The following is a 16,253-nucleotide window of genomic DNA, read 5'->3' as shown; positions in this document are numbered from 1 at the left end:
AAACGACTGCCTCATGACCAGGTATTATGTTTTGGCTACAGTACTTTAGACTGGCTTTGGGGCAGTGCCCCCTGGAAGCAGGAGGAGGGACTAACTAAACTTGACATCCTCCCTACATCTGGAATTTTCCAAGGCTGAAGCCTTGATTCTCTTTTTAAGTGCTAACAATTCCTTCCGCCCAAGACAAAAGGAAGCCAGGCACACGGTGCACATGAACGGATCTACTCCTGGGAGCCACAGTGATGAGGAGGCCGAGGTTTGGCCCGTTTGGCAGATATCCCATCAGGAACTTGATCCTCTAGAAAACAGCGTGTGTGACCTCATGTTCACCTGGGCTGTGGACTGTGTCCCGGGAGTGACCATCGGTCCCGTCCCTTCCAGCGTCCAGGGGGTCTTTCCTCTCCTTTCGGAGTTTTGTTGCCCCCAGCTGGCTGTGAGTCTCAGCTGGGGGACAGTGTGCTAACGGTTCTATTTATCATCCTGTTTGGCTGGCTCCACCTCTCTGCGGATGGGTGCCAAGGGCCAAGGGAAGGAGCCTGTGCTCTGGGGATCTGTTTGGGCCCTTGGAAAATATATTTATTAGAAACCAAGTAAATGTCCAAATATAGACATATGGCTCAACCCAGCCATATGATGCACTATGCTAACATCCACTGAAAATGATGTTTAGGAAGAATTTTCAGTGACATGGGAAAATGACTACACTACGATAAGAAAAGAAAAAAAGGAGGAAACACAATTTATGTGCTTATGTGTGAGTGTATACAATGGCCTCAACCACAAAAGGAAAAGTTCCCACAGACACATACACCCCAAAAAACTGCCAGTGGCTACTATCTTAAGCTAATGAAACAGGATTGTTGGTTATTTTTTCCCTATGTTTTGTATATTGTCTATAACAAGCCTTATGACATTATACAGGTATCCTCCCCTTTACGAAAGTTTGCGTTGCGCCACTTTGCTTCCACGGGCCGGCATTGCTACCTGTTTTCGCTAACTGAAAGAAATCTGAAGCAGATTTTCCCTTCTCCAAAAAAAGGGGAAAAACAAAAGAGGTATTCAGCATTGGTTTTGCAGGGAGCCCTCACAGAGGCAGCACGCACCCCGAGCAGCAGCTAGAGGACCCCCCTACACCCCCCTGCGCCCTCCGCCAAACTCCCCCCACCAACTACACTCAGCACCTCAGCATCCAGTCCCCAGAGCTTTGAACTGTGTCTGTGAGCATCTGTGCAGCATCCAGTCCCCAGAGCTTTGAACCGTGTCTGTGAGCATCTGTGCTTTATCTCCATTTATTCTGTGCATCTGTTAACAAGATGTGTCCTAAGGTATCAGAAAAGCCTAAGAGAAGTTATTTGGGGGGTCTGGGAGTGCTCAAAAATTTTTCCATATAAATTGGTGGTAAGTGTTTCTTTGTTTTATGCCATTTCTGCTTGCAACAGGTTTCATAAGAAGGCCTTGTTTTTCAATAGTGGGGGAAACCCATAATTATAAGTTATTTTTTGAAGAAAGTCCATCTAGAAATAACACCTCTATGCTTATGTACCGCCCCCTGTTCCCGCCCTTAAGGCAAAGATTACAGACTGGAGGGAAAAATCTCCTTGACCACTGGAGTCTTCAGCACTCTGAGGTCATTATTAAACATCTTCTTGGTGATTTCGAATACATTATATTTTTCAGCGCAGTGAAGGACCAGAGACAGACAGGTTATCACTAAGTGGCGAGTGCAAGAGATGCCGTTGGATCGGTTGAGATGATTCATCTTGGGGAAACTTGGTAGAAGCAAGATGGCTCAATGTCATCCTTTCTCAACTGGGATTCCAGGAGAAAAATTAAGTCCTCAACACCTGAAGGCATCCATTGTATGTACTGCATTAATTTCTTTCTTATATATCTAGAATGGGACCTGCTATTTAGCATCTTTGGGAGAATTGAGGAAATAATCACTCCATTAATTTTCTGTAGGGCTTAATTCTCTTGCAGAACCCTGACGGAGAAAAGCTGATTGTTTGTCTACGGGGACCTAATCCCAGCCTCGCAGTTCTGGCTTCAGCAGGGCAAGTCTGTGTCTACATGGCCATGGAACTGGTATATCCAGACCTCCTGGGTCATCATACTCACATATCTGAACACTGGGCCTCCCAAAAGCATAGGCTCTATGAATCCCAAGACAGCTCTCCTGCTATGTGTGTGTGATCCAAAGAGATAATCTGCTTATAGCAAGTTCTCTAGAGAAGCCATATTACTTTTTTTCTAGACCTAGAGGCAAAAGGCTGAACTTCTCCGGATACTCCAGGGAAGTACTCAGATAATGGGAGCTGCTGGCCTTGGCTGGCTGTATACAGAACAAATTCTGTCAAATTCTTACTCTCCTCTTTAGGGTGTATCTGTGGCCCCAGAGATCATGGGCAAACTTGATCGGGTCAAGCTAAAAATGTCAGCCTATAATCTCAGATCCCTAGGGAGCTGGGAAAGAGAAGAACAAGGAAGGGAAATAATGGAAAAAGTTAAAAATGAATCCTTGAGGCCCATTCTGTCCTGAAAGGAAAATATGGCAATGACCCATCCCAACAATTCAGATTCCAGAGTGTAAACTTGTGGACTGATTTAATTGGTTGTTTACAGAAACTGGGAAAAAAGAGTCACTGCCAAATTGCCTTTCATTTGAGGATTTGGACATAAAAATTATATTTTCTTTTTATTATTATTATTTTTAAGTAAGCTCTACACCCAATATGGGGCTTGAACTCATGACCCAAATTCAAGAGTTGCATGCTCTACCAACTGAGCCAGCCAGGCACCCCCAACATCGCATTTTCAAATTATCTCAGAAGAGTTTAGATGAATTCATAACTCCTGCAGATTCAGTCAAGTATGACAAGAATGGCATTTGCAAACCATTTGTCCCTCATTCGCTCAACATTTACTGAGCCAGGCACTGTGCTCCCTGCTGGGGACACGGAGACTAGTAAGAGTGAGGCCTTGCTCTTAAGAAGTCAGGGGAAGGCACAGAAACAGGCTAAGCCGAAACAATGTGTTAGGTGTGTGTCTTGCAAAAAGTGACGGGAGCTGCGGACAGATGGTGCTTGGTGAACACAGGGGTGGAGCACACAATCCAGACTGGAGGGATCGGGGAAGTAGGAAGCTGTCACCTGAGCTGAGCCTTGAAAGAATCCAAGTTAGCGAGGCCCAGGGTGGGGCCAACATCCCAGTCAAAGGTGACGGTTGGTGCAAAGGCACAGAGGAAGCGTGGCACCGCTGGAGGACCAGTTGTCACGTGTAACTGTAGCAAAGGGTAAAAGTCAAGGAGAAGAATATTAGTAGCTACAGAGATCGGGAGGCGTTAGGTTGCCAAGGGCCTCCTAAGCCACACTAAGGAGGGTGAATTTGATCATGGAAGCTATGTTGAGCAACTGAAGGCTTTTACGCAGGACAGTGTCATGATCACGATTCTATTTTATAATAAGACACTGGCAGCTGTGAGGAGGAGGGATTGCAATGGGGGGGAGAAGGGAGACAGGGAGATCAGTTGGGAGGTCACAGCATTCTTAGGGCTGGTAAGTGATCTGGGTGACAGCAGAAGCACCACAGGGGGAGGGGTGGAGCCGAGAGGGGTGGCACAGGTAGAGGCAATAGGGTTCCATCACTGGGAGAGTCTGGGAACACCGAGAGGGCCCAGAGTTCTGACCTAGGTGTGCTTCCATTTACCCCAGTGTAGAATGCAGGAGGAAAGGCAGGCTGGGGGGTTGGGGTGGGGTGACTGTGATTAATTTATTTTTAGACTCGTTGAATCTGAGACACTTGAGGGGTCCAAAAAGCAAGTGAATGATCTAGAACTCAAATAGAGATCTAGGCGAGAGATTGAGACAGAGCATATGGGTGGTAGCTGAAACCGTGGGGTGGGATGAGGGTACCCACGAAGACGGCCTCGGGAGGGCAGGGCCCTGAAAAACAACAATAGTGAGGCATTCAGAGGATGGGCTGCGCTCAGAGGAGACAAGGCAGGAACAGCTAGAGAGAGAAGGAAAGCCAGGTAGCTGAGTGTGGTGTCTTGGCCCCAAGGGAAGTATTTCGAGAAGGAGAAAGTGGTGGAATACCACAGAGTAAACAAACAGGGTAAGGACTAAGAAAGCATCCCCTGGTGCACAACGAGGAGGTCCGCAGAGACCTGATGGAGGTTGAGGTCAGTGCAGGGGCGCGTGGTGTGAGAGCGAGTGTAGATACGATTCCCTGCAGCTTCACTATGAAGGAAACGACAGAAGGTGGGAACTAGAGAGAAAGAGCCAGGGGGAAGGACAGTTGAAGGGGAAAGAGAGAGAGAGAGAGAGAGTCTGAGAGAAAACAGATGTTTACAGGAGCAAATGTTCCTGAGAAGACAGGAGCGAAAAGTGGGTGGGGGCATCAGCCTGGGACAGGAAGAGGGACATCTTTTCCATGAGATGAGAGAGTGGCGAACCCGGTGTGGGGCTTTATCCCAGGACCCCGGGATCATGACATGAGCTGAAGTCAGACGCTTAACCCACTGAGCCAGCCAGGCGCCCCGAAGGGCAAATCTTAATAGTAGGGCTCAGCAGGACAGCCGGCAGGATGTGGCCAAAGGACTCGACAGCACTCTAGTTGCTCCCAAAGATGGACACCATTAGAAATGATGATGGTGGCCCCCACTTTATGATATGCCTACTGTTTGCAAATCACTGTCATGCACTTCTTCGAACTTTTGTACTCTTCAAATTAGGCAGTATCATTGTTATTTGCAGGTGAAGAAATGAAAAGTTCACTCTGCATTTTCTATGACCCAGCAATTCCACTCCTAGGTACATACCCAGCACAAATGAAGTCATAAGTGCACCAAAAGATGTACAAAAATGTTCACAGGAGCATTGTTTACAATAGCCCCAAACTGTAAAACAACCCAAAGTCCATTAACAGTGAAATGAATACATAGATGATGGCATGTTCATACAATGAAACACTCATGGAATACTCTACAGCGGTGAGAGCGGAAAAAAGGCTGCAGACAATGTGGTTGAATATCGCTAACATAAAGCTGAGTGAGAGAAGCAGAATACGGGGTGCCTGGGTGGCTCAGTCAGGTAAGCGTCTGTGTTCGGCTCAGGTCATGATTCCGGGATCCTGGGATCAAGTCCCACAACGGGCTCCCTGCTCGGCGGGAAGCCTGCTTCTCCCTCTCCCACTGCCCCTGCTTGTGTTCCCTCTCTCGCTGTGTTTCTCTCTGTCAAATAAATAAATAAAATCTTTAAAAAGAACAATTATCAAAAATAAATAAATACATAAATAAAAAGTAAAAACAATTATCGGGGGGCCTGGGCGACTCAGTCGGTTGAGTGTCTGCCTTCAGCTCAGGTCGTGATCCTGGGCTCCCTGCTCAGCGGGGAGTCTGCTTCTCCCTCTCTCTCTACTTGCTGCTCCCCCTGCTTGTGTTCTCTCTCACTCTCTGTCAGAGAAATAAAATCTTAAAAAAAAGTAGAATACAAAAGAACACCTACTTTATGATTTTATATATATATATATATATATATATATATATATAAATAAAATTTAGAAACAGGCAAGACTAACCTATGGGGTTGGAGTCAGGGTAGGGGTTCCTGTGGCAGGGAGGAAGGGGGTAGAGCTGGAGAGGAAGCAGAGGGTGGGTGGGGGTCCCGCAGTGCTGGCAACATTCTCCTTCTTATTCTCTCTCTCAGTCTCCTTCATTGGCCCCCTTCTCTTCTTCTGATGCCTAAATGTTGGGGTAATGGAGGGCATGGTCCTTGGCCCTCTGCTCTTCATCCACAACTTCTCCCTGCGTGATCTCTTCCAGGCCCATGGTTTTAACTATCATTTATATACTAATGGCTCCCACATGGAATCTCCAGCCCCACCACCCCACTGAGCTCCCAACTTGTGAGAATCCTCACCTTTGTGAGAATTCATGACACTCTACATTTGTGTTTTGGACACTTTTCTGTATGTGTTTTATATTTCAATAAAAACAAGGTGTTAGAAAAAAATCCATTATTGTCAAGTACAAAATGAGACTCAGAAAAGGCATTAAAGAACACAACGAAAAGAAAGTAAAGCTTATAAATGTTCAATGTTTGTCTGAGGCCACGCAGCTAGGAGACAGTCAAGCCAGGAGTGAGCCCCAGGTGCCCCCCCGACTTGCCTTGCAAACCCAGGGCCGTCAGCTGTGTGCTGGGAAGGGACCTGTGCCCTCCCTCCTTCTCCTTGGGCACGGGTGGCCTTGGGGACAGAAGATGGATGCACTGGAGGTGAAAATCGACTGGATTTTCAAGGAGCTCTGGAGCTGGCTATTGTCTGTTGACTGTTCACGTGCCAGATGTACGATCCGGACGTGTTTTCGTGTTTTCTCTACCCCACCCAGGGAGCACTGAGCAGTTTTCTTGCAACCTGACGTTTAACCTCTGACTACTGTCACAGCCTTGTCAGTTTCTCCCCACTTCAGTCCAGCCCGTGTCCGGCTGCCAGGGGGATCCTCCTGGAGCAGCACCGTGCATGTGTCAACACAGACCAGACCAACCTCCTCTCCCCCTGACCACATTTAGCAACCTGCCTGCATCCTTGCCTGTCTCCACTGTCTTCCTTCCCAGGAGCAGAGGTGACCGCCTTCTGCCAAGGCCAACCCCTCCACTCCAGTGCATTCCATCTCTTTCCCTGCTTTTTCCAGTGCCATCGAGGGTTCCCTCTCTACTGAACCAACCCCCTTAGTATATAAACATGCTATCATATTCCATCTTAAAAAAAAAAATTCCCCTTTGATTCCACATTTACTTCCAGCTGCCGCCCTGCTTCTTTGCTTCCCATTAGAACAAAACTGGGAAAAAAAACCCGAAGACACCTGTCTGTATTCTCTATCTCCAGTCCTCACGGACCATTCTCTCTCGAGTCCACTCTTCACTGCAGTGACCCCAATCTTGTCAAGGTCTCAGTGGCTTCCATCTTTCCAGTTACTACAGTCGATTCTCTGTTCTTACCTTATCAGACCTCTCAGCAAGAACAGAAACAGTGGAGACTCTCTCCTCCTATAAGGCCCCACTCCACTTGCTTTTGTGAAGCTGCTCTGAGCTTCTGCCCACCTCTCCCAGTCTCCTTCATTGGCCCCCTTCTCCTCTTCCAATGTTTAAATGTTGGGGTAATGGAGGGCATGGTCCTTGGCCCTCTGCCCTTCATCCACAGCTCCTCCCTACATAATCTCTTCCAGGATCATGGTTTTAAGTATCATTTATATACTAATGGCTCCCAGATGGAATCTCCAGCCCCACCACCCCACTGAGCTCCCGACTTGTATGTGCCCAGTCAATCCAACACTTGCTCTTTGATGTCGACCAAGCATCATGAACTTGTTCAGATCACAGTTCTTGATCTCCTCAAAACCACTCCTCTTCTGTTGTTTCCTACCTCAGTAAATGGCATCAAATCTAGCCAATAGCTCAGGCAGGCCTGGGCCCCCGACTCCTCTCTTTTCCCTGGTGAGTCAGCCAGTCCTGTCTGTGCTACCTTGGAGGTCTTTCCTAAATCTGACCACTTCTCCTCCGGTCACCCTGGGCCTCTTGCCTGAGCTACTGCACACCCTTCTAGCTGGGCCCCCTTCTCCCCCAGGCTTGCCCTCCTACCATCTATTCATCTGAATGCTGGCAGAGTGATGATGGATTCTTTTAAAAACCTAGATCAGATCACCTCTCTCCCCTGCTCACAACCTTCCAATGACGTCTCACCACACTTGGAATAAAAATCCAAACTCCCTCTGCTGCACTATAAGGTCGTGCATTATGTGAGTCCCGCTGACTTCTGGGGCCTGATCTCCTCCAAACTCCCCACCCCCACCCCTGGCTCGCCCTGCTTCAGTTACACTGGCCTGGCTTTTCCTCAGACATACTAAACCTGCTTCCCTCCCCAGGCCTTTCTGTGTGCTGTGCCCTCTGCTTGGAAAGCTTTCTTCAGACCTTCCAATTGGCTGGCTCCTTCGGTCCGTTCCAGGCTCTGAGCTTGTCATCCCTGTGGCAGTGTCTTCCCTGACCACCTTATAGGAAATTGTCATAGACCTTCTCGTGAAAGTGCATTCTTCTCCTTTATGTGTATGTGACATATACGTTATATGTGATGTGCATGTGTTCTATGTGATCTATCTATTTAAGTACATGTATTCTCAGTCTCACCCATTAGAATAGAAGCGCCACGAGAGCAGGGACCCGGTCTCTTATTCACTACTCTGTGCCAGCATTCAGAAGCACCTAATGTGATGGAAACTTCCTAAACAGCTGGAGAATTAATGATTTAATGGAGTCCTCCTCCCTGCTTGTAGATACAAAACATAATTCCTGAAGCCTGCCTAGGAAAAGGATGCTGAGAAGGGGGGGTGGAGGGAAGGGCAGTGAAGGAAGGGGATGAAATGCAAATTTAGGGTTTAGCCCTCACTACCAGGTTTCCAGCCCAGCACTCTGCGACCTGCTTTACAGATGTTATTTTGCTTAATGCTCACAACTCTCCTATAACTAGGTGTTATTTCCATTTTAAAGATGGGGAAACTCTGGCTCAGAGAGGTAAAGTAATTTGTTCGGGTTACACAGCCGGCCACCAGCAGAGCAGGATCGACATCCAGGTCTAGCTGGCCTCCAAAGACACTGCGCTCAGCACTAACTCAATACATTCTGCCGCCAGGGCTTCACTGGAAGTTCTGCCCCGCCCCACCCAGGATGTTCCACCTGGCGGGGGAGGGGGGGCTCTGCCGGCCTGATCCGGCGGTCAGGGCTGGGGATGTGTGCACCTGCAGAGCCCGAGGGTCCTCCACGAGGGCAGTCAGATGAGGGGGTGGAGGCGTGTGGGAGCGGGAGGCCTAGCTGTCCTAAGCAGCACCCTGCCATCCCTGCTGGTCTGGTCGTTTCTACAGCTGACCCCAGAGACGGGTGGAGCCAAATTGGTCCAAAGCAGCCTAGGCTTTTCTAAGTTCCTGGAAATTGCAGACAAGAATTCACTAGTCCCCAGCCCTCCTCCCAATCGCCCTTTACCCCACCTCTGAAGTGTTTCCAACCCAGTCACCCAGTGCAGGCCACTGAGCCTGGGGCATGAAATAAATTAGGCTCAAAGAAATCGAGAGAAGGGGGCCAGGCGGGAAGTCAGTAAATAAGCCTGCCTTTTTCCTTAAGCTAGCTCCTTGCCTCTCTTCCTCCCATGCTCTCGCTCCCTTTCTGCCATTCCCTCAATCCTGCTGACAGATTGTCTTTTAACCTCATAGGTATAATGTCCGAGGAACCTCGGGGAGGAGAAGTTCCTCACGATGGGCCAGACACTTTCAGTACCTCAGCCAATTTAATCCTCACAATAACCCTTCAAGATTGAGGTCATCTTCCCACTTGACAGTAAAGCAATGGGGCCTCCAGCAGCTATATGTTAATGAGATAGCATTAATAACGCCTCTGAGTCCAGAAGGTACTCAGGAAAGTTCTTCCTCTTCCTCAGGTAACATGCTCACCAGCTCCGACGGGGGGCAGAAGCAGAATCACACCTGGTCCTGTTTGGTTCCAAACCCCTACAGGCTTTCTATTCCCCACATGGCCCGGGTCTAAGGGACCCCTTTAGGGGAACTGAGGCTCTGAATCCAGACCCCTTCTTTCTTTGCTGGTCATGCCAAAAGAGATCTAATAAAAAAGAAAGCACAGCCTGATCTGGAAAGGCCTGTGTAATACGGTCCAGGATATTCTTGTTTATCCAACTTGGCAGACGTACGAATGTCGGCTTCTCTTGCCCCGCCCCACAGTCATTGTGCTTTTTTGCTGTCACTGCAGTGTGTGTGTGTGTATAGACTTTATGCATGTAGACTGTAGATCTCCAAGGACAGCGCCCTTGACCCCTCTGTCTTCGGTAGCTCTCCCAGTGCCCTTCCTCCGGGCTCTGCCTGCTGTGGGCCAGCTCTGGTATGCGGACGCCGTCTGATACAGGTCCTCCAGAGTCTCTTGGGGAGAAAGAGAGGCTGAGGGAGGGTAGCCAGGTTAGATGAGGATTTTGTCTCCACTCTGGGTGTCTGCTCAGACAGGCCTCTTCCTGCGTTGGTGTGGGGACCTGAAGCCCCCAGCCTACCAGACGCCCTTGGTCAGTGGGGCTCATACCCATGCCCTGACCATCTGCATCTCCCGCTCGCTGTGGGGACATCTCAGGTTTACATCTCCTCCTTGGTCCCATCTGGCCTGCCTCCCTCTGGCCACATGTCCCATCCACCCAAGCTCTTCTCCCTGCGGTCCTGCTGAGAAAAGTCGAGCACCAGGGGCGGTGCCGAGGGGGTGGGGAGCAGGCGCTGGGGACTTGCCGCTTAAAATCCATCCAATTGGATGGTCTATACACACAGAAGAAAATGTATGAAATATGAGTAAGAGCAACACTGAAAACAAACACCTGTGGATCCCACCACCTAGTTTAAGAAGTTGGTTAACTAGTTTTTTAAACTCTGGGTGGAGGCACCTTTCAGACTCCAGGGAAAGATTTTTAAACTTGTCTAACCCTGACTGGGTATCTGCTGTCGCCTCCCTAGGTCTACAGGCCCCCCTCACCTCTTCTGCCCTCTCCACCCCAGGCTCCAGGGCTATTTTGGGTGTGTACCAGTCGGGGTTAATCTCCTTAATCGTTGAGCCGTGCTGCCCAGGGCACTCCTGATAGGGCCCAGCCCTCTGCAAAGGGTAATCAGAGGGTTGTGCTGCCGGCCTCGGGCCTGCCCGGCATCCCCATCCCATGAGCTGGGCCTGGTAGGGGAGGGCACCCGCTAGGCTGGGTGAGCCAGAGACCCGAGGGGAAGGTCAGGAGGCTGGGTGACTGGCTAGTGGGGTGCTTCTGGTTAGCTTCTCAAGGGAGAACCTAAAAGAGCTTCCTCCACCCCCCAGTTCAGCTGCCCCTGCTTCTGGCTGGGTGGAGGTGCTAATCCCCAGCCCCTGGTAACACCAGGGAGAAGGACAGGGGAGGCAGGCTGGAGATTTTCTTTCCCACTGGGGAAGGAAAGAGAACACATGAGTTGACCTGCTGGGATCAGGTTCCTGAAACCTGAGCCAAGCACAAGGGTTTCACTCAACTGTTGGCCACACACCTGCCCAGGGGGGGCCTTGTCTTCTACCTGGGCAGAAGGAGAGTCCCAGAAGGACTAGGGTAGAACACACAGGCTGAGAGGTCTGTGCCTTTAAAGGGAGGGAGGGAAGCCAGGGGTCAGCTCTGCCAAGCCCCACCTCCCCCTCCTAACATTTCATTCAACAGAGCCTGAGGGCCCACCTCTGTGCTGGGCCCTATGTTAGTACTTGTCCACCAGAATCACACAAGCTGGTGAGGAAGACAGGTAAGAAAACAGGATGGGGTTGGTCCAGAGCGGCACTGGAGTGCTCAGATCAGACACGGTTCCTACACTTCCTACGCTTGCCCGGCAGTCAGGGAAGACTACGCGGAGGAAGTGGTGCCTGAGACCTTGAAGGAGGCACAGGGGTGGGTTGGGGAGAGGAGTATTCATGAAGCAGGGGGTAAACCAATCTAGGACAGCCCTGGAGTATTCCATCCAGTGTGGGAGGTGCTGCCCGAGGCCCCTTGCCCAGTCTACACCCACCCAGCACGATAGCCAGAGTATGAGTCTTGGGACGCCTCCTCCCCCGGAGAAACCAGACCTTAAGACCCAAACCCGGCCTGCCTCCACTCTCAGTTTCTGTCTAAAAAAACAAACCAGCCTTTTGTTACGGAAAATGTCAAGCATACACACAAAAGTAGAGAGAACCATGTAACGGGCACACGTGCAGACCCATCGCCCAGCTTCCACAATTATCAACTGGTGGGCAATATTAGTTCATCTATACCCCTACCACTCCCCTTGCCCACATTATTTTAAAGCAAATGCCCTAATCCTATCAGTTTTCCCCATAAATATTTCAGGATTTGTGTCTAAAAGGCAAGGTATATCCATAATACCGTTATCCCACCCAAAAGGAATTAACAAAAATTCCTAATGCCATCCAATATCTTGGCAGGACTTACTTCCCTAATCCACACTTGATTCTAAGAGTTTGAATCCTGAGGCCACGCTTGGTTTTACTATTTATGTTCCCAGTCCTGGGGGCAGGGACGAGCATTCAGCCAGGCTGGACGATGTGATAACCTGCTGCTCCTACGGCAACATAGGACTTTGTGGTCTGAGCCCCGTCACACCTCCGTGGGGGTTCTGTACATGTGTGTCTTGTGATCCTAACTAGATGATAAACTCCTCAGGACGGGGGCTGGCATGACTGCCCTTTTTTGTACCCTGGTGAGGCAGAGAGAAGGAAGCATTGTCCTTAAAGCCTGGGGTGGTGGGGAGGTACTTGTTGCTGTGTGAACTTAGGGCACTTACTCAACTTCTCTGAGCCTCAATTTTCTGCTCTGTATCACGGCGATAAACGTACCTATCTCCCAAGAAGTGTGAGGTTTAAGTAAAGGAAGAGGTGAATATGCTTCACCTACAGAAGATTCTCAGTAAATGGTCACCTTGCTGCACTTCCCAGAGTCGAGTTACTGTTTTGACTAACTTCCAGTCAGTTCCTTACAGGGAGCAAATGCCGCTAGCCGTGAGAGCTACTGCCAGTCCAGCGGCCTGGAGCGGCTCTGTGTCTGTGGTGTCAAAGGCCCCCCAGCCTGTGCATCCAGGGTTCCTTTGTTTATTGTTTACTTTGACCCCTAAGTTGAGCAGACAGGCTTGGCTTGCTCAGCCCTCAGAGGACTGACGGAAGGGAGGGGCTGGGCAGGGGGAGACAGCAATGAATTAATAATTGCATAGCTGCCATTTATTGTGCATTTATTATAAGCCAAGTCCTGTGCTAAGTGCTTTTCACTATTGTCCTCTCCGTTTTTTACAAAAATCCTACGGGCTGGATACTGTGTAGCTGAGGGAAGGGAGGCGACTGGGTAACTTGTAAGTTACTTATTTATACTATTCGGAAGAGACGCTGGTACTCAAACCAGGCTTTCCTGGCACTTAAACAAGTTCTTAATCCCACACTTACTAGCTTGCTAATGGTGCTAAAGAAGTCACTTTGTAGGGTTCATTGCCATTCATCCAGACTTACAGAGATGACTTCTGCTCACCCACCCAGAACTCCACCCAGGCACTCTGCCGACATATGCCCTTGGACTGGATGAGGAAGAACGGGGACAGCCTATCCCTCCAAGGGAAAAATGGCCCTGACGCCATCTTCTCATGCTGAAGGTGTACACACACACACACACACACACACACACACACACACACACCCTCCATTCCCTGACTCGGACTCTGTCTGCAGAAACAAGCGTGCACCTGGCAGGGGTGAGGGGGTGGGACCAGGAAGGCGAGGCTTGCCATGGTTTCAGTTGGCTGAGGACAAAGCCTCTTGAGAATGCAATTTCCAAGGAGCCTGAGAGTCCCTCACACTCTCCATAGCCTAAGCATCTTGCTTGGGGATTAAGAATGTTCTGCATTTGCCTTTAGCCTCAGGACTATCCTTCTGCATACCAGAAGCCACTGGGCACGGGGTCTGGGGACTAGCAGTGAGGCCAGAGCAGGGCCGGGCTCCAGAGTGAAAGTCGGGGGTCCAAGTGGGGGATTTACAGAGATGCCAAAGCCTTGGGCATGCTGCGTGGCTTTCCCTAGATGTCCTGTTAGCTGTCTTGAAGTACCAGGCCCTCACAGGGAGTGCCCTATATCCTCTCATCTTTTCCATAAATGTTCTAGTATCCTTTCATCATTATCCGAGTGGCGATCACCTTGCGCACAGGGTAATGAATTTCTGAGCCTTCTGACTCCCCTCACTCCCAACTTCTGGGGGAAGCCTTGAACATGGGCCCAGGGTGGTAGGGGTGGAGACAGAGGTCCAGCTCCTCTACCTCACTTTCCTTCATCCCTCCTTCCCCCACCCCTTCACTCAAGGAGCCAGGGCTCTGTCCGCAAACGTGCTCCTTGACTAGGGTCCGGCACAATCTCCGACCCAGCCAGACATGTCACAGAAATTCCAGGAGATACTATGGCCTTTCTCATTTCCTTTGGGAGAATGAACACATCATGTGAAGCGCTGGGTCTTGGTTTCCATAGAAGTAAAACAAAGGACAAGAACTGAGACTGAACTTCCTCATGCAAGAATCCACAAGGACAAGAGACGTGGCCAGTAAGAACCGGCTCACAGACAGAGGACAGTTTCCCCACTAACCCCTCTCTACAGTGGACAAGGGGCTCTACGAGTCACGCTCAGGTGGAGGCTAGCCTAGTTTGTCCCAAGAAAACTCACATATGAACACATGATGAATAAAGGACTCCTCCATGCCAAGCCAGGAAAACAAAAAGCAGGTCTTGCTTAAGCCCATCCTAGAAGTCAGCAGATGTTTCCAAAATGGCCCTCCTTGACTGGCCCCTCCTCTGTCCCCTCCTCAAGGCAAAACCCTGCTGGGAACTATCTTTATCCCCCTAGCAAAGGGACCTTGCTGGCTTGTATGACCAAAAGGAGGGGATACTCCCTCAAGATGCTCCTCTAGGAAGTGCAAACCCCAGCTTCCCTGGGAGGGAAACTGAAGCCATCAGGTGAAGATGCATTTCCCACCTCACAGACCCCTGACCCCTGACTCCCATTCCTTTGGGAAGCCCATCTGCCCCTGAGCCTCCTCAAATGGTCCGCGTGCCACGAGGTGCCCACAGGGCCAGAGGGCTTCAAAATGAGCAGTTCTGCAAGGAGGCCTGACTTCCTTTTCTGGGGTGGCTGCCAAGAGACTGCAAGCATCATTCTATCCTCTACCTCCTCCCCACAATGGGTGAAATGAGTGTGCAGGGGAAAAAAAGCGCAGGGGGGACAAGTACAGAATCAACTTGACAATGAACGCTTCAAAGGCATTCTCCAGCTCCCATTCTAGCAGCCCTATCTGCCACTGTGGGATGCTGAGTTCTCCCGACAGAGCCAGCTTGTGCTTTGTAACAGAAATTAGGGGTAAGAGGTTCACACTGCCCGCTCAGCAGATGGTAATTGGTTCTGAAGCGTTTCATCTTTTGCCAACGAGACCTTTTCCTCTGAGGAGAGAAGCATCCTAGTCACGAGTTCGGGTCTCCCTCCCCTCCCTGCCCTCCCCCCTTCCCTCTAGCATATTGCTCACTCACATCCACGCACATCTCCCTCTGAATAAGTTTCTTGGTCTCCTTTTCACAGAAGTTGAGCATGGCTTCCCGGTTGTACGTGCCCACGGACTGCTTCTCCGTTTGGTTTCTCTGCCGCAGGCCCACGGGAATGCTCCCGTCCGGATCCACCACATCCAGCTCCTTCTCTAGCTCCTCCATCTCCTCGGGAGACAGGGTGGACAGCAGGCTGTCGATGTCGGGGTCTTCACTCACCTGCCGGCGATACTTGGCTACCTTGGACATCTTGGCAAAGTGAGCTGTGGCTCTTGCGGGGGCGGGGGGGGGGGGGCTACGGGAGTCCTGGGTGGGGGGGGGCACAAGCTAGTCTGGGTGGAGCAGAGTGGGCTTGGGAGCAGACCCCCAGCTGATTGAGGACGTGACTCCGCTGCCCTGCCCTGCAGAGCCACAGGTGCCCAAGTGTTAACTGCAAGCTAGCTCCCAAGCCCAGGGCTAGTGGACCCTGGCTGGTCTAACCGGCGGCCAATAAGACTTGACAACAGCCTGGCCCTGAAAGGAGAAGCCAATCCCCACACAGGGGGCGGGCCTGCCTCGCTGTCAGAACTGTTTGAAACTTGAGGACATTCCAGGGAATCTTGGAGCTCTGTGTGACCAAATTTAGTACAGAGCATTTAGCCTTTTAAAGACAAGGGGGCCACGCAATGAGAAAAAGATACAAAAATGTAGAGGCTGGAAGAAGCTGATCAGAGCCACAGGAGAGCCAGAAAAGCAGAGACGGGGCCATGGGGGTGGGGGGTGGGGCAGTCAGGAACAGGCCAACTCCAAGCATGCCCTGCTCAAGCACATATCTGACTTTTGCATCCCGGCTGGATGTTGCCAGGGTCGGTGCGTGGTCCACTGACTCCTTTCTACTGTATTTGGTAATGTGCTGGGGGACTCCCGGTTGTTTACAGCCACGGGAGAGATACATGATTCCAGATACTCCGAACTACCCGCCCACCCATTCTCTCTGCACAGGAGAACCTGAGTGCCGAGCATCAGAGGCTCAGCCACTTTTTGAGAGAGAGAGAGAGAGAAAATAAATCTTCACTGTGTACCCAAACTGAAAACTGGTAGGCTGGGGAGAAAGTATGACCCGCACAAGTCA

General features: G+C 50.4%; 1 protein-coding gene across 1 annotated transcript in view; it reads right to left on the bottom strand.

Annotated features, from left to right (window-relative positions):
• LMOD1 (leiomodin 1) overlaps positions 1-15,391 on the bottom strand; it is a 38,428-nt gene extending 23,037 nt beyond the window's left edge. The window contains exon 1 of the mRNA XM_028120105.1: positions 15,131-15,391. Coding sequence (XP_027975906.1) covers positions 15,131-15,391 — 261 coding nt within the window. The remainder of the gene's footprint in view (positions 1-15,130) is intronic.
• Positions 15,392-16,253: the final 862 nt, after the last annotated feature.

The sequence above is a fragment of the Eumetopias jubatus genome, unplaced genomic scaffold (genome assembly GCF_037043125.1).
Source record: "Eumetopias jubatus isolate StellerSeaLion01/CBP00866 unplaced genomic scaffold, mEumJub1_p1.0 scaffold_12, whole genome shotgun sequence".
In the NCBI taxonomy this organism is placed as follows: Eukaryota; Metazoa; Chordata; class Mammalia; order Carnivora; family Otariidae; genus Eumetopias; species Eumetopias jubatus.
Note: the sequence above shows the minus strand (reverse complement) of the source record. Positions and strands in the feature narration are given on the sequence as shown.